General features: G+C 51.2%; 11 protein-coding genes across 11 annotated transcripts; 3 read left to right on the top strand and 8 right to left on the bottom strand.

The window, feature by feature from the left end:
• Positions 1-877: 877 nt before the first annotated feature.
• Positions 878-5,024, bottom strand: IAR55_002319 (uncharacterized protein; the record flags this gene model as incomplete). The annotated part of the gene is made up of 12 exons (XM_066945434.1): positions 878-1,396; positions 1,446-1,776; positions 1,830-2,392; positions 2,440-2,601; positions 2,656-2,829; positions 2,875-3,072; positions 3,133-3,300; positions 3,358-3,623; positions 3,672-3,788; positions 3,844-4,708; positions 4,771-4,946; positions 5,006-5,024. 12 exons carry the CDS (start codon positions 5,022-5,024, stop codon positions 878-880), a joined length of 3,558 nt encoding a protein of 1,185 aa, XP_066804123.1.
• Positions 5,025-6,712: 1,688 nt separating this feature from the next.
• Positions 6,713-8,784, top strand: IAR55_002318 (uncharacterized protein; the record flags this gene model as incomplete). The annotated part of the gene is made up of 3 exons (XM_066945433.1): positions 6,713-7,534; positions 7,594-7,700; positions 7,755-8,784. 3 exons carry the CDS (start codon positions 6,713-6,715, stop codon positions 8,782-8,784), a joined length of 1,959 nt encoding a protein of 652 aa, XP_066804122.1.
• Positions 8,785-8,937: 153 nt separating this feature from the next.
• On the bottom strand, positions 8,938-9,798 carry IAR55_002317 (uncharacterized protein; the record flags this gene model as incomplete). Its single annotated transcript, XM_066945432.1, has 1 exon — positions 8,938-9,798. The coding sequence occupies one exon, from the start codon at positions 9,796-9,798 to the stop codon at positions 8,938-8,940; it is 861 nt and encodes a 286-aa protein (XP_066804121.1).
• Positions 9,799-11,131: 1,333 nt separating this feature from the next.
• IAR55_002316 (uncharacterized protein) lies at positions 11,132-11,612 on the bottom strand (the record flags this gene model as incomplete). The annotated part of the gene is made up of 2 exons (XM_066945431.1): positions 11,132-11,209; positions 11,340-11,612. 2 exons carry the CDS (start codon positions 11,610-11,612, stop codon positions 11,132-11,134), a joined length of 351 nt encoding a protein of 116 aa, XP_066804120.1.
• A 350-nt stretch (positions 11,613-11,962) lies between these two features.
• Positions 11,963-12,568, bottom strand: IAR55_002315 (uncharacterized protein; the record flags this gene model as incomplete). Its single annotated transcript, XM_066945430.1, has 2 exons — positions 11,963-11,988; positions 12,049-12,568. 2 exons carry the CDS (start codon positions 12,566-12,568, stop codon positions 11,963-11,965), a joined length of 546 nt encoding a protein of 181 aa, XP_066804119.1.
• A 72-nt stretch (positions 12,569-12,640) lies between these two features.
• IAR55_002314 (uncharacterized protein) lies at positions 12,641-14,343 on the bottom strand (the record flags this gene model as incomplete). Its single annotated transcript, XM_066945429.1, has 6 exons — positions 12,641-13,080; positions 13,131-13,664; positions 13,719-14,043; positions 14,094-14,152; positions 14,211-14,264; positions 14,331-14,343. The coding sequence occupies 6 exons, from the start codon at positions 14,341-14,343 to the stop codon at positions 12,641-12,643; spliced, it is 1,425 nt and encodes a 474-aa protein (XP_066804118.1).
• A 275-nt stretch (positions 14,344-14,618) lies between these two features.
• IAR55_002313 (thioredoxin) lies at positions 14,619-15,378 on the top strand (the record flags this gene model as incomplete). The annotated part of the gene is made up of 5 exons (XM_066945428.1): positions 14,619-14,738; positions 14,857-14,921; positions 15,004-15,124; positions 15,207-15,264; positions 15,329-15,378. 5 exons carry the CDS (start codon positions 14,619-14,621, stop codon positions 15,376-15,378), a joined length of 414 nt encoding a protein of 137 aa, XP_066804117.1.
• A 351-nt stretch (positions 15,379-15,729) lies between these two features.
• On the bottom strand, positions 15,730-17,563 carry IAR55_002312 (uncharacterized protein; the record flags this gene model as incomplete). Its single annotated transcript, XM_066945427.1, has 7 exons — positions 15,730-15,821; positions 15,902-16,057; positions 16,235-16,456; positions 16,581-16,696; positions 16,806-16,944; positions 17,123-17,205; positions 17,283-17,563. The coding sequence occupies 7 exons, from the start codon at positions 17,561-17,563 to the stop codon at positions 15,730-15,732; spliced, it is 1,089 nt and encodes a 362-aa protein (XP_066804116.1).
• A 676-nt stretch (positions 17,564-18,239) lies between these two features.
• Positions 18,240-19,390, bottom strand: IAR55_002311 (uncharacterized protein; the record flags this gene model as incomplete). Its single annotated transcript, XM_066945426.1, has 5 exons — positions 18,240-18,396; positions 18,456-18,701; positions 18,783-19,062; positions 19,159-19,191; positions 19,252-19,390. The coding sequence occupies 5 exons, from the start codon at positions 19,388-19,390 to the stop codon at positions 18,240-18,242; spliced, it is 855 nt and encodes a 284-aa protein (XP_066804115.1).
• Positions 19,391-20,939: 1,549 nt separating this feature from the next.
• Positions 20,940-21,782, top strand: IAR55_002310 (uncharacterized protein; the record flags this gene model as incomplete). The annotated part of the gene is made up of 5 exons (XM_066945425.1): positions 20,940-20,947; positions 21,013-21,070; positions 21,192-21,390; positions 21,476-21,567; positions 21,630-21,782. 5 exons carry the CDS (start codon positions 20,940-20,942, stop codon positions 21,780-21,782), a joined length of 510 nt encoding a protein of 169 aa, XP_066804114.1.
• A 290-nt stretch (positions 21,783-22,072) lies between these two features.
• Positions 22,073-23,550, bottom strand: IAR55_002309 (uncharacterized protein; the record flags this gene model as incomplete). The annotated part of the gene is made up of 6 exons (XM_066945424.1): positions 22,073-22,422; positions 22,477-22,691; positions 22,748-22,793; positions 22,867-23,137; positions 23,223-23,304; positions 23,369-23,550. The coding sequence occupies 6 exons, from the start codon at positions 23,548-23,550 to the stop codon at positions 22,073-22,075; spliced, it is 1,146 nt and encodes a 381-aa protein (XP_066804113.1).
• Between the last annotated feature and the right edge of the window lie 38 nt (positions 23,551-23,588).

Genomic DNA, 23,588 nt, shown 5'->3' with positions numbered 1-23,588 from the left:
GGGTTTCGTAAAAAGAATTGAGGGAAGAGAGTGACTTGCCGGAAGTACTGTAGAGATTCGAGCGTGGGTGAGGAGATGAACTTGTCAAAAATTCCAGTTGTTTAGTTAAAGGTAGATGGCAGGGGGGTTTATCTATCTAATCGGATTCGAAAGTTCTTTAAAAGAGTGTGATGCGAGTACAACGACCGGCGTTGGGAGTATGTTGACAAGTTGAGAGAGAGAGAGCGGGGTGAAGAATCGTTGGGTTGAGGGGAAGAGATCATGAAACGAGAAGAAGGAGGAATACTTATACCTTCTTCGTGTGTATCTACCGCCGTCTCGTCTCGTGCGTACACCACCTGCGGGAGCTTAGCACGTTTTCACCGTGAAAGTCAAACCTCTACTGCCCAACTCTGAGTCAATTTGGGGTAAGCCAACATCTGCCACACATGAAGCACTCGCCTCGGTCTCAGTGCGGGACCTGTGTGAGATGACGAGCTGGCCATTGAATGAGACGATCAATCAGGCACAGATGCGGGCTACACAGTAAGGACGCGCTACTGCGAGAACGCCCCTATGTGGCTCGTGAACGTCAAGTCGAGTGAGGTGAATCACGAAGTTCCTGACACACTTTCACGAATGTGAGACCTCCATCCCGTGTCAGCTTCGCGTCTTGCCCAACGAGAAAGTGACGCGTGAGTGTCATTCATTCAGATTCGCGTCGACCGAGTATGGCGGGCAGCCTTGGTCCAAACGACAATCGATCGTCGAAGCAAGACACCGGGTCAGTTGCCCTTCCTCTTTCACATCCTGACCTTCCTCTTGCTTCGACCTCTGCTGCCTTGGGAGCGGCGACGAGACAAGACATTCCCCAGATACAATATTCTATCTATACATTCTACACCTCCCAGTCCGCTGTGTCCTCCCCTGAAACGATGAAAGGCTTATCGAGCCCGATCACCACCCCCTCGCAGAGTGGGCATTGTCCAGCCACCAACTCGTCCAGCTCCTTCCTCAATTCATCTACCCTCCCTTCATCGGCTAATCGGTCTCTCTTCTTTGCACCTTTCTTTCCTGCTCCTGACCCTCCGCCACTAGTCACACCGACTCCCGCGCCCACCACAGAAACAGCTTGAGCTAGTGCGTCAGGGATAATCATTTCTCGCAATCGATCACCAGCAGCTATCAGCTTGTTACGGCCCGTCATTCCCAGCAGTAAATCGGTGGCTGCCGATCCGGAAGTGGCACCATTTCTTGACGAGTCCTTCCCGTGTCGTGGAGTACCGGTACCTGACGGTGCTGGACTGAAACTGGATGATAGTAAAGCTCGCCCGGTCGGCTCCGAGGATCTCGAAACCAGCTCGTCTTGCAAATGGAGAATCCGTCTTAGTGTAGGAGCGGGTAAGAAACCCATTGCCTGTGATATTATGAGCTCCATAGATCACTGAGGAAAGCACATCACTCACCATCGAGATCAGGCAATCGGCGTGGAATGAATGCTGACAAGGGAACACGTAGAACTGTCTGATCACCAAACCTAAACCGCATTTCCAGCATTTATCCCCAGGTTCGATCGTCACGAAGCGATTGGTCAGATTCTCGATGTCCCGCTTGATGGACTCGGCAGACGCAGTAGCTTCGTCCATCTCTGCTTTAAGTTCATCGATCCTGGCGCTGTAATCCTCGAGAGCGGAGCAAATCTCCGCTTTGAAATCATCAATGACAACGAAGTCCGGGAAGAAGGGGAGGATATCCTCAATCTTGACTAAATCGGTGGACTCGAGGAAACGCATGGCACTGCATATTGTCAACATTGCCACCAGAACATGATTTGTCAACATCTGGCTTACCTTTTGATGTCTTTCTGCTCCTGTACCACATATTTCGCAATTTTCAGCCACAGCTTTTTTCTCAACACGTCATCATCTTCCGGTCTGTCCGCATTTATCTTCGCCAGCTCCATATCACCCTTCTCCAATGCCAAATCTACACTACTTTCGTACAGGCCGAGCTTGGAGTATATCAGGACACACGGTTGGATTCGCCCGTTCTGCTTGCATGTCCTAAGCGCGTAGTCGAGATCGTAATATGGTCTATCCGTTGTGGGATCATCGGGACATGAGGAAAGGAAGCGTATCAACGGAGTGTCGTCCGGATCAGGATCGGAGGCGTAGAACGTCAGGAGGAGATTATAGATAGTTGTATCGGTTGATCCTTGCTGATTGATGACATGTGAGAGATAGCGGACAGCATGATTCCCTGTTATCGGCTCGGACCGTTGTTGCTGTTGCAGCAGTGCTGGAATGAGATATCGAGGAGAGAGCGACGGTTGGCGCATCCATGCGTCTACCGTTTCCTTCGGGGCGTTCCGCATCAGAACCGCGGCGAAGCGATAGTACAGCTCGACGGAGTTCTGTCAAACATATCAGATCTTATCCGCGCAAATCGAATGTGACCCACTTGTCTGTTCAGGACATCTATAGCCCTGAGCCATTTTTCTTCCGTGACCCAGTGTTCCACAACCTTTCCGAAATCCTTGTTCAAGTTCGCGTAGAACAGGTATAGATCGGTCCGCCCGTGGCTCAAAATGAGCTCGTAGACCACTTTCGGCTCCAGATCACTCTGACACAGCGCGTCAGTCGGTCGACCGATTCGGTAATCACTTTCGATACTCACCTGATAGGTGGTTGTGAAGTTCTTCAGATCCTCCTCCGTCATTTGCCGCTCGATGGTAAGGCTTTCCACATCAGAGGTCACTGATTCCGCAGCAACGATGTCCTCTAGCGTGTTGCATTTGCTGAGATACATCTCTACTAGCCATGTGGCAAGCATCATCCGTTGAGTACGTTCCTGCACAGGCTCAGTATCTGCACAGTCAGACTATGAGCGACTCACCCTTTTGTCCAGGCGGTCTAATCTCTCGGCAAGATAAATTCGCAAGGCATCCCTCTCGTCCGCGTCCACAAATTGAAGAGTCACATACTCAAAACTCCGGCTTGATTGCGCGTAGCACTGTGCGGACTGAATGAATCTCCCCTGTTCGAAGAGCGCATCTGCCTGCCTGGACAGAACGATGTCTTTTTGAGGCGAGGTCTGCAGCATGTCATCTTTCATTAGCAGTACCCGGGAAGATTCAAGTTACAACCCCCTCACGTGCACAAATTTGATTGCTTCATCGTAGTCGCCCTTCTCTAGCTTCGCCCGCCAAACATCGCGATCTTCATTTCGTACCAAGACCTCAAAGATCGAGCGGTCGGTATATATCCAGAAAGTTCTCGACACAGGATCTGCAGACAGCCCAAGAGCATGTTCATCTCCAGTCTAAATCCGGTGTGGTCAGAACGTAGCCCTGCGGTGCCGCTGCGATTCTCAGCTTACCAATGGCAGAGCCTCCTCCCAGACCATCTTCTCATTTTCCTTCGACACGCCCACGATTCGATCGCTGTACAATAGAAGCCAGTGCCATTGAGTCATCGCAACGGCTATGGGTGTCGGCGGTATGGATGGTGTCGTGGGAGCGATCTGCCTGCTGAAGGCAGATACCGCCGCCGGGGCCTCAAGTGATGGATATGGTAGCAACGATGGCTTCGTAAGGATCTCGCTAGAATTTGAGGTAGCGAGACTCGAGGTGTAGAGGCCAGGTGCTGTCGTCTGTCAGCTGCAGGTAAGAGAACGTCCAACAGTGTGCTCACCAGTCAGCCAAGCCAAAGCCGATGGGGCAGGAAGTGATGAGACGGATTGTCCCTCGACAGAAGGGATGTAGAATTTTAACAAGGAGTTCGGCATGTCCCCGGGTAGTTCTTGGAACTCTTTAAGGACGGCAGTGTGAGCGAGAATATCGTCAGAATAGTACATTATACTTACTGGGTGCTCCTTCGCGGAAAGGTTTAAACAATTCCTCTGCCCAACCCCCTGTCTTTCCTCCTGCGATGGTTGTACCGACGTTACCTTGAACCTCGTACAGCCTCTCCTTCGTGGTCATGACCGCCCAAGCTCTTTTCTCTCCTGTCTTTCTCCCCGAGCTCCTGCCACCCGCTCCTGTCCACCAGAACCCAAATCCAATGCCTGTCACAGGCTGCTGATCCGGCAGAGTATATACCATCTGCAGGTCTTTCTCCAGAGGCTTGCTCATACCTATTGAGACAGACTTGAAGATATCGTCTTGCGGTGGTAATGGCAGGGAAAGGACCTGGCCTGTGGTCGTACCGAGCAGGACATCGGTAGCAGGCGGGGTGATGGCATCTCCTTTGGCAGGAGGCGGTACATCACCCCCACCATTCGAATCGACAGTGGCATTTCCCGATATGGGCGACCACCCGACGGCTGTTATAGTCTGTCTCAGCCTCAGAGGTCTTGGCCGGCGAGATTGAACTGCGGCATTCCCAGGGCTGATAGGGAGGTAGAAGGTATCCCCTGAGGTCGTTGTGATTAAGAGATGTCTTGCGGTTGGATCCGCATACAGCTGCGTGATGCTTGGCATATCTTTTGTCTGTGGGGCAGGACTACCCTTTTCGGCGGCAGGTTTGGGTAGGTCGATCGTCACTAGTTCTTCAGGCTTGTCAAGGTCAATGATGATTACCGACAGAGGTGCGGCAGCGAGGAAGAGAAGGTTGTTGGCTGTCGTCAGACATAACAATGAAGATGGTGGGGAGTATTGGACAAGCGATAAGGAGAACAGGGGTGGAAGAGCAATCTGATGCTGTGACGAGGGTATGAATCCGGTCTCGAGCTTTTGGAATCGAAAACCAGTCAGGAAGTGTTTCATATACGGGGGGATTTCCGGATCCTCACTGCTTGTACCATGCGAGTATCCTCCCCTTCCTCCTCGCCATCGTCTACCTCGAACCCTTCATATCCTACCGCTTCGATACCGGACCCTCCAAGAGTAGCCACGGGCCCCGAGCCCCTGTAAGCACCAGAGGATGAGTAACGAGGGGGTATGGATGGACCCGAGGTGTGCTCGACGACTACATGTGGGATGCCATCGTCAGTGTCGACCGTTGGAATACGTTGCCTGCTTACTCACAATCATCCAGCATAGACATTGGCGATTGACCTCTCCACCTATGACGGCGCGATATGGACGAATCCGACTGGCCTTTGATGATAGCAACGAGATGCGACGAGTCAGCGTGACAAGGGGAGATATAGGCGTCCTGTGGAGTGCGAGAGGTTCGAGAACACAAACGCAAAGATCATGTTGGTCTCTGGTTGTTCTTGACGGCGAGGACAACCGGTGGTCATCAAGTCGTGACGTCGCAGATTGCAGATGGAGCGGACATGAAAAGCAACTCCGGGCCTTGAGGAAGGTGAAGATGGGACAGATAGGCTCGCGCCCGAAAGAAATGAGATCCGGGATCGGAACTTGACCAACAAACAAACGTTAACAAACATAAGTTACAAAAGAACAAAAGAAAGCTCCAAGCGGTAATTCCATCGTTCAAATGTGGCTTGCGCCTCCCATATAGCTTTGGTTAGTACTACTGGTGATTCATCATATCATAAATGGGGAGACCTTTGGGTCGATCTCACCGATCCCCTCTAGGGCAAAGATGGAAGGGACGGACGCCCTTTTCATCGCTGTCACCGCTGCCCACTACCACCCAAGATAGGTGGATGCATACAGATCCATGTGGCATGTGCGAGGCGTCGAGGAATGAAAGGGGGGGACTTGTGCTCCAGCAGCAGTTGTGTTGAAGACCACCCCGGTTCATGTGAGTTAACGATAACATACCGTGTACAGCAAGTGGAAAATGCCAGATCGCCTCTCCCATCCTGCCGGTGGATATTCAGGAACAAGCGCTGATTCAAGTGGTACAAGTAGTTCTGAACAAGGGGAACCGGTTTATTTTTTTTACATTTTGGGTTTGTAACCCCAGACAGTCATTAACGTACAGATCCGGAAATTGATCAACATTTGCTCCGACGTTGACCATGATCTGTTTCTGCCCCCTTTTCCCTGCAAACCAGTCGATCGTCGAGTATGTCCTCGCAGCTTTTTCGGATCATTCCATACACCTCTCAGGGCATTGACATGAAGCGCTTTTGAACCGATCAATTAGTGTACTCGTAAAAGTCTATCTGCGTGTGGCTATCCCATCACTATTACTCGTCTCTCTCTCTCTCTCTCTCACACACACACATGATCTTTCCCCTTACAGATGGCCGACCGTTCCTTCTAGCACGAAACAACGGTTACGAGAAGCATCCTCTCCTCATTGCATCACACCAATCGGGCTATTGGCGCATTGATCCCATCGCCAACATCATCCCTTACCTCGGAACGATCCGACAGGACAAGGGACAAACCCACAGCCTCTGTTCCGCCCCTTGTCTCACACTTCGGATCCAGCATTCATTTCAATATACGTGCATTCGTATCATGCAGTCTGTCTGTGTCCCTCACCTTCGTCTTCGTCAATAGATAAGAGGACAATATCGAAAACATCGTCTCCATCTCCGCCTCGGCACATCTATAGCGACTTCTTCACCCAGCCGACGTCCGTGACGTCAAAGACATCGCCCTCAGGCGTCGCGACCCATACCATTTCTCTCATTTGCAAAGCAGTTGTAACCAGTGTTGCGCTCAATGCCAAAGCAACGGAGAATCGTGGTCATCCCTATCATCTCAACCATCATCGTAATTTAGACACACCAGGCGTAGTCCCACACCTTTCGGACTCAACCATATGGACAACACCTCTCACCGCACCATCAACCCCCGATCGTCAAGATGACAGCGCCTTCAGGTGCTCGTCCCACCTCCTTCTCTACCCCCTCGCTCGCCTTGCTCGCTCCCAGCACCACCCAACCACCACTCGAAGAGCTCAAGCTGTCCCACATCCTCAATGGCGAGACATGTCCTCCGATCTCTTTCCCCGAATTCGCTGCGTTCGTCGCCAACCGAGACTTCACCACGGAAAACCTGCTTTTCGTCGTCTGGTTTCGCAATTATCGAGTGAGATTTGACGCGTTGAAGGCGGAGATCAAAGCGCAGATTCCGGTACCCAGCACGAGATTGGGCGATCGGTATAACCCGTTTGGATATCTGGATGAAGCTTTGGCCAAGATCAAGGATGGAAACGAAGTAGAAGAACAAGAAGCCGAGGGAACTTTCGCGGGACCGTTCAGAAGATCATCGGTGGCAGCGTGGTTGTCAGACTCCGAGCCCGTCGGGACTACTCACCGCTTCAGACCATGCCGAGGTCTGGACGGTCCTTGTGGATGTGGTGGTCATACGAACCTCGGACATCAACATCATGATCGATCCCGCTTAAAGTTGTTTTCGCGATCATCAAGCTCTCGGATCAAGACGTGTTCGACCGACTCAGCTAGTCCGTCCTCCGTTCGACCAATAATACGTCCCTCACTCTATCCACCGCTGCCCCCGCCCGGCACTGAAATCATTGCTCCAGCATTACAGCCCATGCGAGAAGAAGCTCAGAGAGCTTTCGCAACTTTCTTGCGGAAGGGAGGAAGCCGAGAGTTGGGTATCAGTGACGAGTTGAGGGAGTTTGCAAAGGTCGGGCTAGTACGGAGTACCGCTCCAGAAATTGTGAGTGCTATCTTTCTATGCAATCCTTGCAAAACGCTTACGCCGCTTCTCGTTCTCAGTTTCTGCCCATATATGAAGAGATTTACTCGACGGTAGAAACGCAAAGTCTACCCAGATTCCTCGAAGCTGCAAAGACTAACATCAACCGCCCAAAGGTCTTGTTCTGGTATGTCACTGAGAAACTGGTTAACGATGTTGTCGCTGACATGATGTTTCACAGGTATTTTGTCGGTTTCGTCGACTTCATGATTGGTCTGATCATCTATCTCCTTCTTACTCTTCTACTCCCGCGCCATTCCATTGGGCTCAGAGCTTATCGCTTGTTGTCCACAATCTTCGTCTGCTTCGGCATAATGCAGGCATATTCCGCGTACCGCGGATTCTGCTCTCAGGTGTGGGGCAGATCACATCGACAAGTGCGGCCCTGGGAAATGGATGATCTAGACGATGAGGAGACACTAGTGGAAGGGAATGGCCCCGAAGCGGAGGTGGAAGCGAAATGTGGGGTTGGAGGTGTACCTGATGGATGCGAGCTGGTACAGATGACAGATGCCGATCTGATCCTTCCCATGGAGGTTCAGCCTCTGTCCGATTTTGGAGGTACGACAGGCCTGGGTACCGACGCAGACGACGTCAAGCTGGTGTCACCCAGCAGTTCCAATTTGGACTCCTCGTTCCCAACCGTGCCGGTACTTGAGACCGACATGACAGACGTCCAACGACGCCAAATGGACCTCAGACGGACGACTGTCAAGGTTCCGCGTGCGAAGGAAGCCTTCCCAATCGGCGAGCATGAGGGTCCTCGATCACCTAAACTCCGTATATCACAATTCGACACTCGTCAACAAAGAGATATATCACCATTCGTAGTAGATGGTGACCAAACCACAGTCACTCGACCTCTGTCTGTTTCAGCGACATCGCAAACACATAGCAAACCACCGACGGTTGTCGACGTAGCACAACGAACGGGTAAAGACCTTTCGACCCTCTTGAATCGATTACGTCGTTCGAACCGCAAGACAAGTGGTGGCATGGTGGATCCGATCTCGAGGAGAGGAAGCGAAGCCAGTCAGATGCAGAGAGAAAAGAAAATCAAGGTGTTCGGACCGGAAAGACTGGTGGAGGATCCGAGAATCAAAAAGGTTTATCAGGATATCAAGAGGGACATCCTTATCGTTGGATCATTGACAGCGTTTATCTGGATAGTGTTGTGTTTAGCGGTCCCGTGTGCCGGGCTCGCATCTTAGAGAGTTGCATGATGAAATGTCTGTATTTGAAATCTGTATGTATATGTGAATGATTGGTTCATCGTTATATCCATGGTCACAGGACTATAACCCATCCAATATTGGATTTACACTGCTCGTAAAGTTCATTGGACCCGAAAAGAAGTCGGCAGTCTAAAGACAGTCGTCGTTCAGTCCCACATAACTGATATCCCTCCTCAGTCTCTGTTCTTTCTCCATGATCTCCTCATAGACCACGCTCACACTCTTATGTCTCGTTATCCCCACACTGTCTTCGCTTCCTACTATCGCCTGTTTAGAGTCCGATTGTTCTCCTCTTGAGGCGATGAGCTCGTCGCTGGTCGTGTTCGTGTTCGTGTTCGTGTGCGTACTATGAAGTCCACCGTCTCCGACACGGACAATGTGATCGGTTGTGGGAACACCACCATTTCCCTCTGTGGCTTTCCGGGAAGTCTCACGAGAATAGGTTTTGATCTTAGGAGTCGACAGGGTCGCATTACCACGAGACACGGGCGGGCTCCTGATGCTCTCACCTTTTATGATGGGTGTGTTGTGACCGGAGCTCGTTCTTGCGCCGAGTCCAGATCCAGGTTTTGGTCTTGGTCTTGGTCTAGGTCCATACCAGGCTGCAAATACTTCACTCTCCCACCAATCCTTCTCCAATGTCTCCACATCGGAAACTGTCGGACTCTTCCTTCTTCCACCCTCAGCACCGCCACTACCATCTGGGTTGTTGTATTGCTCAGATGACCTGTCCCCTCCCAGGGAAGACACGAGCTCTGGATCAGTGAGTGTGAGTGTGACAGAAGGAGTGGAAGAGGGATGTAGATCGGATGCTCGTTTCAAGAATCGCTGGAGGGCAGTGATGTGGATTGGGGAAGCGGTGGGTTGAGCCCGATAAGAGCGGAGGATGGTTGATATGGTCTGGATGAGATGGTCCAGTCGGGCAGAGGGGCTCAGTGTGATCATGTTGACGGCGAGGGATTGGGAAGCAGAGGTTGGGGAGAGTTTCATTGTGTTGTGGTCGGGGTGAGGGATCTAAATGGTGTGTGAGGTCGCTCTAAGAGGGTGGTCGCGACGCCGCTCTCTTACTGGTTGAGAGACGGCACTTGACAGCACCAGAGAAGTGCGCTTGACCCGAGGACCAGAGGAAGACGGTGGGTATATCAGACTGTAGCCACTCTGGCAGTAGTGAGACAAGTTGATAGGCTTTCTCTACGTACCTGTGATGAGCTCCGATGCGACACCCTCTTGACAGCAAGGTGTGAATCGGATCCACCAAGGTTACAGTACGCTGGCGGGGATGGATCAAGACCAGCAGGTGAGGCAGAGTTGCCATGGACCGAGGAAAAGCATTCCTTTTGTGGGATCGGTGTGGATTGCCTGCTCGCTCCCAAGTCCATCATTGAATTTCGGCTCGACACCTCTATGCAAACATCTCATCACACATCCGATCGCTAGATGTGCCCATGAGACGTCCATGTATAGACGTCATGAAAGGTTATTACACCGTTTTGACTTGACATGCGAAGACCCATTGTCGACGACTGGTGGGCAAGAAAGGCGTCATAGCATGTCTTCTTTGCAAGTCCAGGGGGTTTGCGAGACAAAGGATACCATTTCGAACCATGGTCCACTGCTACATACCTCTTCTAGCACCTCGGGGAGTAGTATTGGAGAGACGGGTCCACGGAGTAGTCCTTTCGTTACGATTGCCAGAGGTGTCAGAGTCAAGTGGTCAGGCTAAGAGTGGCACCTGTGGGTTGAGTGACCTGCGTGCCAATTGGACACGAGACCGTCAATGCCGAAGTGACACGAGAACAAGAACGGCTCCATATAAGTCTGGACAACAGCTGGTCCTAGCTGGGCGACGAGACTCGAAAACGTGGATTAGAGTCGAAAGAAAGAAGAGAGAATCCAATCCTTGATATGGTGTGCGACTGCCGATACTCTGGATCTCCTGCGCCAGGCTCCCGCCGTCCTTTGGTACATCAGCATGACGTCGTGTGTGACTTACTGTATGTAGGTGCGAGCCATTCACTGATGCAGTCTCAGCCCGACTTAACTTGTCGAAACGCGTGCGTCTCTCGAAGTACTGTACGACATATTCACATCTCGTCCACTCCTCGTCTCTCCTTTCGCTTGTGAGCGTTGCCTCAGTCTCCAATTGCAAGTACAATGAATGACCGGACAGTATCCGGGTAGTACACATACATCCCCACGCTTTACTGACACACTGCTGAACAATACAACGACCCCTTTCGTCCTCTTCATACTCACGTCCTGCTCTTCCTCTTCTGCTTCTTCCTTGCCTCGCACAGCCACTTTGATTCCCAAGGTGGTGCATTCATCCCCAATACGGCTCATCACTCTCATCATCCATCTCGTCCGCCCCTCCCCATTGTCGACCCAGATCTCTCGGCTCCTAAATCACCCCACCAGTGTCTCCAGATCAGCCCAGCCAAACCAAATTGCCGCGACACCACGCGAGTGATGCAAAAGCGTTGTATATGGCCAACGGCTTGTGTGAAGAGACGGGTAACTTATTCGCTCACCTCTATCATGATCCTCAAGCCGCGTTTCGTGATCTTCCTTCCTAACGGATCTGAACCAAGATCGACCAGTTCCTGATCCAAAGTCGTATCGTGACCCAACTGCTCCTGTTCGAGAAGAGTGTGCTCGACGATCGATGTCTCGATCCTGGACGAAGCGTCGGGTGCGTGGAAAGTGTCGATTGATGAGGCTTCGACTTCAACAGGATCAGGCGTTGGGTGCCCAAGTGCCAGTGTGGCGTAGAGTACGATGGAAGCGAGATAGCTTGCGCGCATTTCGCAGTATGCTGTGCTTTAGGTGGTTTGTGGTGGTTCGTATACTTTGACTCTGTTGATCTCCGTGATGTTCGTTGACTTCGCGATTGGTGGCGTTGCAAACATGAGAGGAAGCGATCAAGACTTTCAGCTGTTATATGTATCTTTCAGATCACAACCCATCTCAATAGCGGGATCATCACCCATCAGTACCATTTCGACCGAGCATGAAAACACCCGGGCTGTTGGACCAGTTTCCAATCCGCGCTTGAACGCCTTGCCTCTCATTAACTACTGAGTGGCTGGAGCGGAGGACAAAAGGATGACGATACTATACACATGCATACATGATGTGCGGGACGTGACACAAACTACAACTCTTCGTCCGAGTCGTCCGCTATAACGGACACAGCGGTCAGCGTAAGCACTTGGGCATGAGGAATACTTCGAAACCTACCTCCGATGGTTGCCAAGAAATTGGCAAAGTCCTTCTCCTTCTTTTCTTCCTCGTCCATCTCCACTTCCATCGCCTTTTCCCTCTCCTGTCTCGACGGCACCATCTTCTTCTTGTTCTCCTTCCTCTTTTCTTTCCTCGATTTCTTCGTCATGGATTGATTCATTGGGATCTCCTCCACTTGCGCCTCGGGCTCCTCCATGCCCATATCCATGAATCCGAGCATCAGCTCTCCCTCGGTTCTCGCAACCGCCGCCTGTCGCTTCTTAGCCTTTTTAGCTTGCTGTTTCATCTTTTGACGGTCTAACATCCCAGAAGGCAAAACTGCCAGCTCTTCAGGTGTGAAGAGCTTATTGGGTTGAGCGGTCGGAGGGAGACGCAGAGCAGCAGAAGAGGTGATGGACGGGGCAGTGGGAGGGGCAAGCGCAGGCGCAAACACAGGCGGTCGAAATTCCGTATCTGAGCCGGAATCCAACTCGTCGTCCGAGTCAGCATAGAAGCCTTGCTTCACCGGTACTGCCATCTTCTGCGCTACGGGCGGTTCTTCCTCCAGAGCGGGTCTGTACAATCAGCAACAGCTGTCGATAGCATTCACTCACTCTTCATCCGTGATCGCTTCAGGCTCAATCATCTCTTCACCCTCCCACGCCGCATCGTCTCCAATGGTATCGAAAAGTCCGTCAATGGTGAACGCTTCGCTTAGTGTGGTGAGGATCTTGGCATCCCCCACCTTCTCTCCAGCCATCTCCACATCCTGTTCCATGACATCGGTGGCGACAGGTGCAGCCGATGATGGAAGTGATGGGGCTGAAGACGCATGGACTTTAGGGGGCACGGTGAAATACGCGATCTTCCCACTGTTCCAGTCTCTGAGTACAGAAACAGCTGATCCTTCGAGATCTGGTATACCGCCCTTCCCAAGTCGACCACGGGTCAAAGCCATTTTTATCAGGAAGTCTCGGACGTCGTCATATGGTGGGATATTGTAGAGTTTTTGCAATTGCACCGGATCCACTTTCCGCAGGATGACTTCGACTACGTTCCGGTGTTAGCGAGACGTTACAGACCAGTCGCAAATCACCTACCTGGTGTGATTGGGTCATCCACCAACTCCGCTTTCACACAATTTCGTAACATAATCTCAGCTTGTTTCCTCTTCCCTTCTTCACTCTCCATTTGTCTTCCCACATCCTCCAGAACAACACCTGGACAATCCAGGATCTTGACCCCTTTATCCAACACAACCTCCTGCACTATTCTCGTCTTACCTGGCATCGCAGCGACTGCGCAAGCCCTGCTTCGTTTGAGCGAGTTGATCAGTGATGACTTTCCGACATTAGGATAACCGACGACTCCGACCGTCAGAGCGGAGTGAGGTGTCGAAAGCGCGTACTGCTTCAGAAGATGGAGTAAAGCGGGAGCACCGAGTGAGGAGGATGTGGTAGGTAAGGCGGGGAGATTGACCTGTTGGCCAGGGACGGCAGAGGGTTGAGCGAGCGGAACGGCGTTTTGTGAAAGGTTCTGCCGTTGATTTTGGGTAGATGATTTGAAAGGCATGGTGGGGAAAGAGTGCCGAAGGTGTCTAAGCCACGCTTCGAGGTTTGCTCGAGGGACAAGATCTTGACGAAGCTACATGTCAGACTGATCTAATCCAATTAAACCATTCAACTCACCAATCTTGTTGAGAACCGCCAACAGCTTCTTGCCCTGAGCATCTCTCTTCCTCACTTCCTCTTCTACCCATCTACTTCTGGTCCCCTCCGGATCTCTAGCATCAAGCACTTGGATAATAACATCGCTCCGCTCGATGACCTTCCTCAATTCTCTCATGAACGCTTTCGATGAAGAATCTCGAGTGAGCGAAGAATCGATGGGTTCGTGGAAGGTGACGTTGCCATACTGGCCAAGATCGGATCCCGAACCCGAGGCTAGGGGCTGGTCATTCGCTGAAAGAACGGCGAGGGAGGAGGCAGTGGGACGCGCTTGAGATGGGGCGAGCTAAGACCGTATTAGCAGGCGCAAATCATTCTTGGGTTAACTGGACTCACTTTGGCCTTTTGTTTGCCCACCAAAGCTTGAATTTTGGGTATACCGTTGTCCCGTTTTTCTATAAAGGTCCAATCAGCCTCCATGGATTGATGGGCTCAGTATGAGACGAGACACACTTTGTGTACTGGGCATAGCATACACCTTGCTCTTGTGGCCACCGCCAGCTTTTTCTAATAAGAAAGAAATCGAGAAGTCAGTGTACGGAGCGGAATTACCTCAATCCGACCGTAACCCACTGGCTTTCGGCATCCTGCTTTCTCTATTCCTCTGGAACCTGTGTCCGCCGTGCTTTGATCGAGTGCGAGCTGAAGAGCAACGAGATGAATAGATGCAACGCAAAGTGTAACAAGAGAAACAGAAAATATTGTTGTGATTTTGAAAGATTTTTGGTGATCCAAAGTGGAGGTTGACGACGGATGTTCGCTGAGCAGCTGAAAGGCCATGCAGTATTGTCAATCAAGCTGTAGTAGTCACAGAGCTTCGATCACTTTCCAAAGCTGCTCGAGAGAAAGTGATAGACCAAGATGCTTCCACCACTGCTCCGTTCGGCTCGACATGCGACCACTTCTCTCCGACCTGCCGCTATGAGGACGTTCCACTCGACCAGAATCGCTCGAGACCATTTTCTCGATGCGAGTGAGGACGTGAGTCTGAAGGTCCCCCTGCTCCCCGCATAGAGCGCAACAGCGAGAAGAAATATGGTATGAGACTGATCGACTTCGACGTGCTGCTGATCGTGTCACTGCGTGTTCTGCCCACCAGACATTCAACAAGCGAGCATTAGACGGATCGAGCACCAAGCCTGTTCTAGTCGATTTCTACGCTGCGTGAGTATCACACACTTCTGGTGACCGGCACATTCCCCTCCCCATGCGATTGAGCATTGATGATCCGGTACCTATCTGATAGCTGGTGTCAACCTTGTCGAGTCCTCACACCTCTGCTCAAAGGTGTGACAGGCCCCGAGTCAGGCTACGATCTCATGACAGTTGATGTGGACGAACATCCGGAGTTGGCCGCCAAGTTCAAGGTATGTGATGTTTCTCGACGCCCTCTCACGAATCGACAGATGCATGGGAAACGAAACGCTCACATCGGGTTACTTTGCTCAGGTCACAGCGCTGCCGACCGTCGTTGCGTTCAAGAATGGAGCCGTCAAAAACAAGTTCGGTGAGTAGAAAGGTATCGGTGAAGACTCCAACAGGATGCCTCGTACTGATATTTTCGTACACAGTGGGTTTCCGAGGTCAAGCGGACATCGACAAGTTCTTAGGTCTCCTTTAAACGGTCCATGTATCTTGATGGAAAGGCGATGACAACTCTTGATATGCGTTACGCGCGTATGAGGATCGATCATCGTACTACACCCACTTTAGAAACAGGCGGTCTCGATCGATGTCCTCACAGTGCTACCGCCTTGCTCAACATCGCGTGCAAAGGCTTGTCAATGAGGACTCCATTTGATACAGTCTCCAGTCGCACATCTCGCCATCATCAGCATCTTCCAGTGCTGCGGTGTATCGGTCTTCGCCAACAGGTTCATCTCTCCTTGCATGAAAATTGACTACGTGCATTCCATCGTTTTGAGCACAAGGTTGCCTATGTGGCACCACATCTAGTGACTGATCGAACCACTCAGACCTTCCAAGAACCAGGAGGAATCTTGAATACGCCGATCTGCTCAAAGTAATCCAAAGAGTCCTTCAATGTCTCTTCCAACGAATGGTCTAATAGCGAGACAGATTTGTCAGCATACCAACGAGAAGACTGCCGCATCTCAAAATTGAAGCGCCGTGTCGGGACTTACATTTGACACCGAGGTCTTGGATTGATTTGACGTTGGAGATGTGGAAGCTATCCTCTGGCTTCGGGTCTGGTAAGGTAGGATCACCCAGAGGGAAATACGCATCGAGGTCCGGTCGTAGTTTGCGGAAGACGTTGACAAATTGCTGAAAACTGTAGTCTGTGACCGATGTGTGATTTGTCAGCGTGACCTCACCTAGTCCCATCTCGTTGAGCGGAGCGGACACGGAATACTGTTGACTTTCTTGGCTGATCTCACGGGGATGAGAATTTTAGTAGGACTGTATATGACAGGTGCATGTGTTCGTTTGTGACTGGGACATGAAGACCAACTTACCAGGACCACAGAGAAAGTATCTTCCCGACTTATGTCCCGCGATGGCATTGTAGAAAGCGCTCGCATCATCCCTGATATCGATAAATGCCGGAGATCTCTGAGGAGGAAGCGCTTTGTCCTTGCCTTCGATGAGGGAGATGAAGTCCCGAACAGAACCTCCGGCAGCTCCTACGTTATTGAGGTCTTGAGGACTGGCCGCTTGGATGAGAGGTCCATAGTTCACTGGTGTTCAAGTGGTTCATCATCCGATCAGTCGGACATCCCGCTCAACAGTGTGACAGACAGACAAGCTCGACTCCTTGCGAGAAGCGAGATCGGAACAGATTGGGACCATCAAGAGACTCACTCGGAGGACAAAGAGTCGCAAGTGACCATCGAGGTTTGTGAGTTTCCACAAGTTCGAAAGCCGCTTGCTCAGCAAACTTCTTGGCGCCACAATACCACAACCCAGGGGTGAAAGGCCTGAGTCAAGGTTAAGGCAGAAAGAAAGACGCAGGTCAGCGCCGTGTATTTGACTTGATGGGCGAGCAGAGGTAAAAGCTAAGACACTGTATGACTAATGTAGACTTACTCCTTGGGATCGAGATTGGCGCAAAAGGCATCGTCATATGGAAACCAAGAGTCTTCGGCGAACGTCTCTTTTGCTCCAGCAAGCTTCATGGGGTCAAGAGCGGCGGCCGCTGAAGACATCACAGCGATGCTCTTGATAGCTGCAGTCACGGCATGTTAGTATGTGCAGGACTGACACAGTTGAGCATTCCCGATTGGAGATGGGTTAGATGTGGCGGGGTCAGGGTGTAGTCGTTGTACACTGGAGACAAAGGTGAATGTGGCTTTATAGACCGCTGGCTGGTCGGACGACAGGTGCCCAACGCAAATCGAACTCACTGGTACTGTCCTTGGCAACTTCGAGCAAAGTGGTGACACCTTTGACTGTCGGAGTCTTGAATCCTTCCCAAGAGCTTGCGGACCTGTCCGAACGACCTGATGAGCCTTGCCCCATTTTCTGCCCTACATGTCAAGTACTGAAGCAATCGATGAGACTTACGAGCCCAGTGGTGCCGCAACGTGAGCCACACCCTCCACTCCTTCCAACAGTGACTTGTAACCATCACGGTCGGTCAAATCCTCCAGGACCGCAATCTCCAGTTTACCTTTCTCCACCCATTCTTTGAATACCGGCTGAGATTTGAGGTGGTTGACTTTATCGGCTGACCGAGCTGTACCTCTCACTTTCCATCCCTTTGAGAGGAAGAGGACAGCAATGTGAGTGGCTATGTACCCATTCAGACCGGTAACCACCACCGTTGGGGACGGCGATCCTGACATTCTGGAAATGCACTGTATGACAGTGAAGAAAGAGGATATATAACTTAGATTGCTGTGGTTGAGGATTGATTGATCTGTGCGAAGAGTCAGTCGGAACCGGTTGTGAGCTTTCCGCCTTATATACATGTTGCCCAACCGACGGTCCATCTCCGACCAATGTGATGCTTATGAGCGCCGTCGGTCGGTACAGCTTGAAATGGTGCAACATGAAACGTTTCATCGACGTCCAGACGAGTGGTGCACGCGTCCGCCACTTGCTGCCCGTCGGTCTTGTCGCGCCACTCACGGCTTAGTGACCGACTCGGCAAACGGTTTCTTTGTGTCGGCAAAGGTTTCAAACGGGACAAAGAAACCGTTTGCCAGCATAGATGATGCATGTCTGCAAGTGCCAAGACACGGGCTCTGATGAAGGCCGAGATGCTCGTGTCGACTCCGCATCACGCTTGCGACAGGTCCGATGGAAAATGAAATCCGAGTATCAGTCCAGATAGGGATTACCAAGCAAGCGCGACCATTCCACTGTCCATGTCGTCATGACCTCGACTGAACCGTCTTGATCAGCATGTGGAGGATTGCACATCATGATACATGGCCCAGCTTATCCTCTTTTTTCTCGTGCCACAGAGTAATACTCATACAATTGTGCTTGCTTTCCATTCATTCTTTCTGAAACCTTCTAAGGAGCAGTAGTGGGATCCCACGTAACCCGTCCTGCAGGTCCCCTATCTAGACCGTCGATGGCCGACATATCCTCTTTGTCCAATTCAAAGTCGTATACCTGTGCGTTGGAAACAACCCGCTTGGGCGTGACAGATTTCGGTAAAGGGATGTAACTGAATCACGCAAATCAGCATTCTTGCAATCAGCTTCGAGAGGTCGATTGCACACTTACCCCTTTTGCAAACTCCACCTGACCAAAACGTGCATCACTTCCTTGCCATGTTTCTTTGCGATATTCAGCAGTACAGGGTTCTCCGTGGCCATTGGGTCCGCTCGAACTAGAGGACAATATGCTTGGACTATGATCCCGTTCTTTTCACAGTATTCGACGATTTCTCGTCGTTGGTAGAAAGGGTGTACCTCGATTTGGTTGATAGCGGGTTTAGGAGCCGGAAGTTCTTCGAGATGTCTCACAGCGCTAGAATCACGAACCCCGTACGTTCGTCACCTCTGACTCCTCATGTTACAAGAGGAGCATAAGGAGACTTCTTTGACTCACTAATTCGAGACACCGATATCCTTGACCCAGCCTTTCTTCTGGGCTTCAGCCATCGCTGCCCAAGCAGTTTTGCGACCCTTGGGTCCACCGAACGGCGCATGAGTTAATAGCAGGTCGATGTACTTCTTGTCAGACTCGCTGACCATGTCAATCTTGTTGAGGGAAGTTCTAATAGTTTCGGTGACTTGAGCTTTGGAGTGCGATCCGTCCGGATAGTATTTGGTGGTGAGGAAGACCTCTGATCGGGGGAGAGACATGTCCTTGACCGCTTTGCCTACGACTGGAGGACACCAGAGTGCGTCAGTCGGTTGCATTTCGCTGATATGCTCCACATAGCTGGAGAGACACGGCATACGAGGTCAGAAACAAGACCTACTATCTTCATTGCGATAGATCTGAGCACTGTCGACTGCAAGCCCAGTCAATCATCAGTCATATACGACTTGAGGCTTCCCTCTGACCCGCTCACCATGCCTGTACCCCGCACGGAAAGCTTCTTTGACTGCATTCTCGCATTCGGTCCCGCTGGCTTGATAAACACCGAACCCAAGTCGGGGCATGAGCGCTCCACTGGGAAGTTTGATGGTCGATTGGAGTGTGAGTGCCATTCTGATCTTGTTCAGGAACCCAAGGATTGAGGATGAGAGCAGGTCGATAACGTTGGATCTCTCTGTATTGAGCTCGCTGACAGTCACCAGTTCAAGATGATGACCATGACTACTGTTTCCATTCCCTTGGTTCACATCACTGGGTACATGATGACCGATCGCTGACCGATGCGGGGTGGTTGACAAAGTGGAGGTGGAGGTGGAATGAGTCGGTGACCGTATTTGTTTTCATACAGGGGGGATGTTCTGCTTTTCCTTGTACGAGTTCAGAATGCCTAGAGGTGAGTACACTTGACTTCAGAAGAGCCAAAATAAATCTCGGCGTCTGTGTATCGATACGATGATCTCGAGGTGATGTGGTGTAGCCAGAACCCCGTGTTCTGTATGTCAGTCGTGGTTGTGAATGGTAGGAACACGTATGTAGCGGAACGAGGCGCACGCTCTTCTCGTCCTCACGATGCATCCATGCACAATACTATACACTACCTCGGAGACTACTATGAGGCGTATTTTGTCCTTTCACGATGCATGGAAGATAGACAGGAAGTGTAGAGTGGGATCTTCATATTGCGTAGGACGACTAACACGCTCGACGTCATGTCAGGACACCAGTCATCCCTGATAAACATAGATAGTTACCGGTGGGAGGAAATCCCACATCATGTGCTGACCACGTCGTTGAACCACTCGTCTACGTTGTCTCGCGAGCCAGAGTAAGGGACAACAGGACGTCGACAAGCGATCTTCTCCGAAGTATGTATAGCTCTGATCCGCATCCGATAGCGTCCTCGTCCGAATGAACAGACCCGCTATTGATAACGGAAAAAGGAATAATCAGATTCCACTCCAATGTTCTCGACGGCAGTACAGATGAGGCACGGCTTCGATTCTTTTGCCACTCAACCCATCGCTGAGCTCTGTACCAGACCTCCTCTTCGATGACTGTGGCCCGGTATCACAACGGTCACCTAATCCCTCATACAGTCATATAAATGATGAAGAACGAGGCATCAAACGTCTTGCGATCGAGCATCCATCAATTGTCGCTTTGGTTGCATAGGAGGTGTTCCTTTGGTGCGCACGCCATCGGGGATATATTTTCTACCATTTTGGCGAATATCTCACTTAACTTACTAACCAAGTCGGTAACGGTTCACCACGCAACGTCAAAACCACGTATGCCATCATCGAGTCATGGTCGGATCACGAGGGCGAAGGGCGACGAGCGACGGCCTCAGCGCGAAAATGACGCAGGTGGTGGACTTTGGGTCGGTCCTGTACTCGTTTCTAGATATTTCGGCAACAATTCAAAGAAGGGAAGGTCGGAAGGACGACGTTTCCCCTTGGATATACTGTACACACACGAAAGGACTTCTCTGAGAGTGGTTTTACTCTTTAAGTTGACTGACATTTCTCATCACTGATCTTCTCTTCTTCTATCCCTCTTCTCTCTCATTCAACTGAAAATTCATAAGATACTTACAAACACTTGTCCGAGAGATCTCATCCAATCACTCTCTGTTCGATCCAATCACTCTCGACGACCAACATGTCAATGTAGGTGTCCCATCCCTGTCCACATCGGACTGCTCATATTTACTGATCCGTGCTCCACGACGCAGCCTCCGACCCGTCAAAGGCCTTCTTCTTGGTCTTATCCTCGTTGTCGCCTACTCATGCGTAAGTCGAACGAGCTGATCCCACTCTTTCACCTCACCTTCTGTGACACCCGATGCGCCGTCCGTCTAGCTTTCAACGATGCCTTGGATATCAGCTGACTTGATCGTTCCATCGTACCCAGTTCATCCTCGATATCATCATGATTCTCAAGGTCCAACACTATTCGCATACTCGACCTCCTGCCGTCATCGCCCTGCTGGTCTCTTCCCTCCTCCAATCCATGTATACCCTCTACCTCCTCATGTCCGGCGGCAAGGGCAAGAAGAACTCGGCGAGTACCGTCATGGCTGCTACTGGATTCTTTGCCTCGTTCACCTTTGGTGAGTGCGATCCCACACTTGACTGGACAGTAAATGAAAATGATGAGAGTCACTGAAGTGACGGGGCGTGATTCTGTTTATACAGGTTCTATCGTCGCTTTGACTGTCCTTCGTCACCACACTCAATACTGTAACCTTACCCTTGTCGACAACAGCGATGTCTGTGGTGTTCTCCGAGTAAGTTACGCCCATCGTCCTTTTCTGCAGAACAACAACTGATCACTCTACTCATTCCACAGGGAACTGAAGGTCTCGGATGGGCATTGTTCGGCTTCAATCTCATCTACCTCGTCTTCCTCCCCTTCCTCGTTATGGGCGGCGGTAGCTGGAGTACTCCTTTGGCTGATCTTCCTCACGAGGAGGTATACCAGGAAGAGAAGGCTGCTCATTAAAAATGATCCGGTCGACACCGAGGGCGAACAAGTCTCGAGAGGCGAGAGCGTCGGAGTCGGGAGGCGTGGATCAAATCCGATCGTAGCGGAGGGTGAGAGGATAGAGCGGCCGGAATGAGAGCGGGAAAAAGGCCACTGGCAGAGAGACAGCATGCGTCTGACTCCACAGTAGCGGGTTGGGAAGTCCCTGTAGTTTAGTCTGATTCCAATCACATACTCTTATAATACGATTCACAGTCTCATGCATTCACATGATCTTTCCTACCTGTACAAATCGGAATGAATCCCGTCTACCTATCCCAGACAAATCTTACCGTGGCATCGTTCTTCCCCATCCCCTCTGCCGCTTCGTCCTCTGAGACCTGATGACTTTCCTCGCCCGCACTCGCCCACCCGATGGTAGCCACCTTTCCCGGTCGACGATCTCTTAGATGAATCTTCAGTTCTGTGAGAGTCTGCGATGACCAGAATGATGGTAAACGGAAAGCAGTCGGGGATGTTGTAGAGGTCGACGTCGTTTGGGAAGACGTCGGCAGTGGTTCTTTTGGCGAGACAGGAGACGGTGTGTGGATATTGGGTTGACCCTCGGAAGGAGTAGACAGGATGATGGTGTACAGGTCAATGAGGGCATGTGCGATATCTGATCACAATCAACCGCGTTAGCTTGATCAGCCCACTCATCGATTTAGCTCACCATCGACAGATCCCACAGTAGCAGAATATTCCTTCTCCCAGTCTCCACTCGTGCTCAATAAGTGCGCAATTTGCGCTGGGGGTTTCTCCTCGGCCCCTTTGGACGAGAGAGCGGGTTCAAACTTGGTCGTTTCGAGCATGAGTAGCGATGCGGTATATATCGAGCCGAGAGCAATGATGTGCGGGGGATATGATAGAGATGCTTGCGTCCGATAGCTATGAAGGAGATGTAAGCGTAGATCTAACATCCTCGTCTACGATCTGTAACTCACCAATCTACAGCACCTCGCCATGCACTTTCGCACAAATCTCTACCCACTACGAGGAGAACATCAGTCATCGCCAGAGAAGATCCATATAGCTGAACCATCAAGATCTGCAGTCAACTCACATCCTAATCGCTTGCCAATCTTGACCACTCCACTCAATCCGACTTCGACAGAGAACTTGAAGCCCATCGTCTCCAGAACCAATCTTTCAATACTGAGAACCTGCTTCCGTTCACGTTCCAATCCGTTCGCTTCGGCGGTCGCGGGGTCTATCGTTCCTTTACGTATGAGATGCGGGAACCGGATGGGGAAGGAAGAAAGGATAATATCGCGCGGTTTCTTCAGCGTGTCGTGGAGTTTGGAAGAGACGTAGAGTGCGGTGAGGGAAACTTCCTATTTGATGAGGTGCCACAAGAGGGGGAAGCCACGTCAGCTGAAGCTCGAAGCAGCTCTCTTTGAGAAAGTGGTGAACACCCACGACATAGTTGAAGTCCTTGTACGGGAAGAAGAGGTGAAATCGCATATACAGCGTCTGAGCAGTCGCGATCGTTCTTCGAGGGCTGAAGACGAGTCCCCTCTGAGTCAGCCCTGTCAATAAGCAAAGAAGTATTTGAGACGACGCACAAACCACACCTGACCCCTACTGCGTCTATGAACCCACAAGCCTGCTGTCGTCCTCTCTCCTCCCTCGATACGCTCAGCTTGCCCCTCTGTTTGGCGGACAGTCGTTCGACTTCAGCTGGGGTGAAGTATGGTTTGTAATGCTTGATATGGGTATTGCTCCCGGATGATGCAGGTAGGGTCATGTTGCCGCTTAGAGGCGTAACGTCTCGTTGGTCAAATG

Source organism: Kwoniella newhampshirensis, chromosome 4, assembly GCF_039105145.1.
Source record: "Kwoniella newhampshirensis strain CBS 13917 chromosome 4, whole genome shotgun sequence".
Lineage (NCBI taxonomy): Eukaryota > Fungi > Basidiomycota > Tremellomycetes > Tremellales > Cryptococcaceae > Kwoniella > Kwoniella newhampshirensis.
Note: the sequence above shows the minus strand (reverse complement) of the source record. Positions and strands in the feature narration are given on the sequence as shown.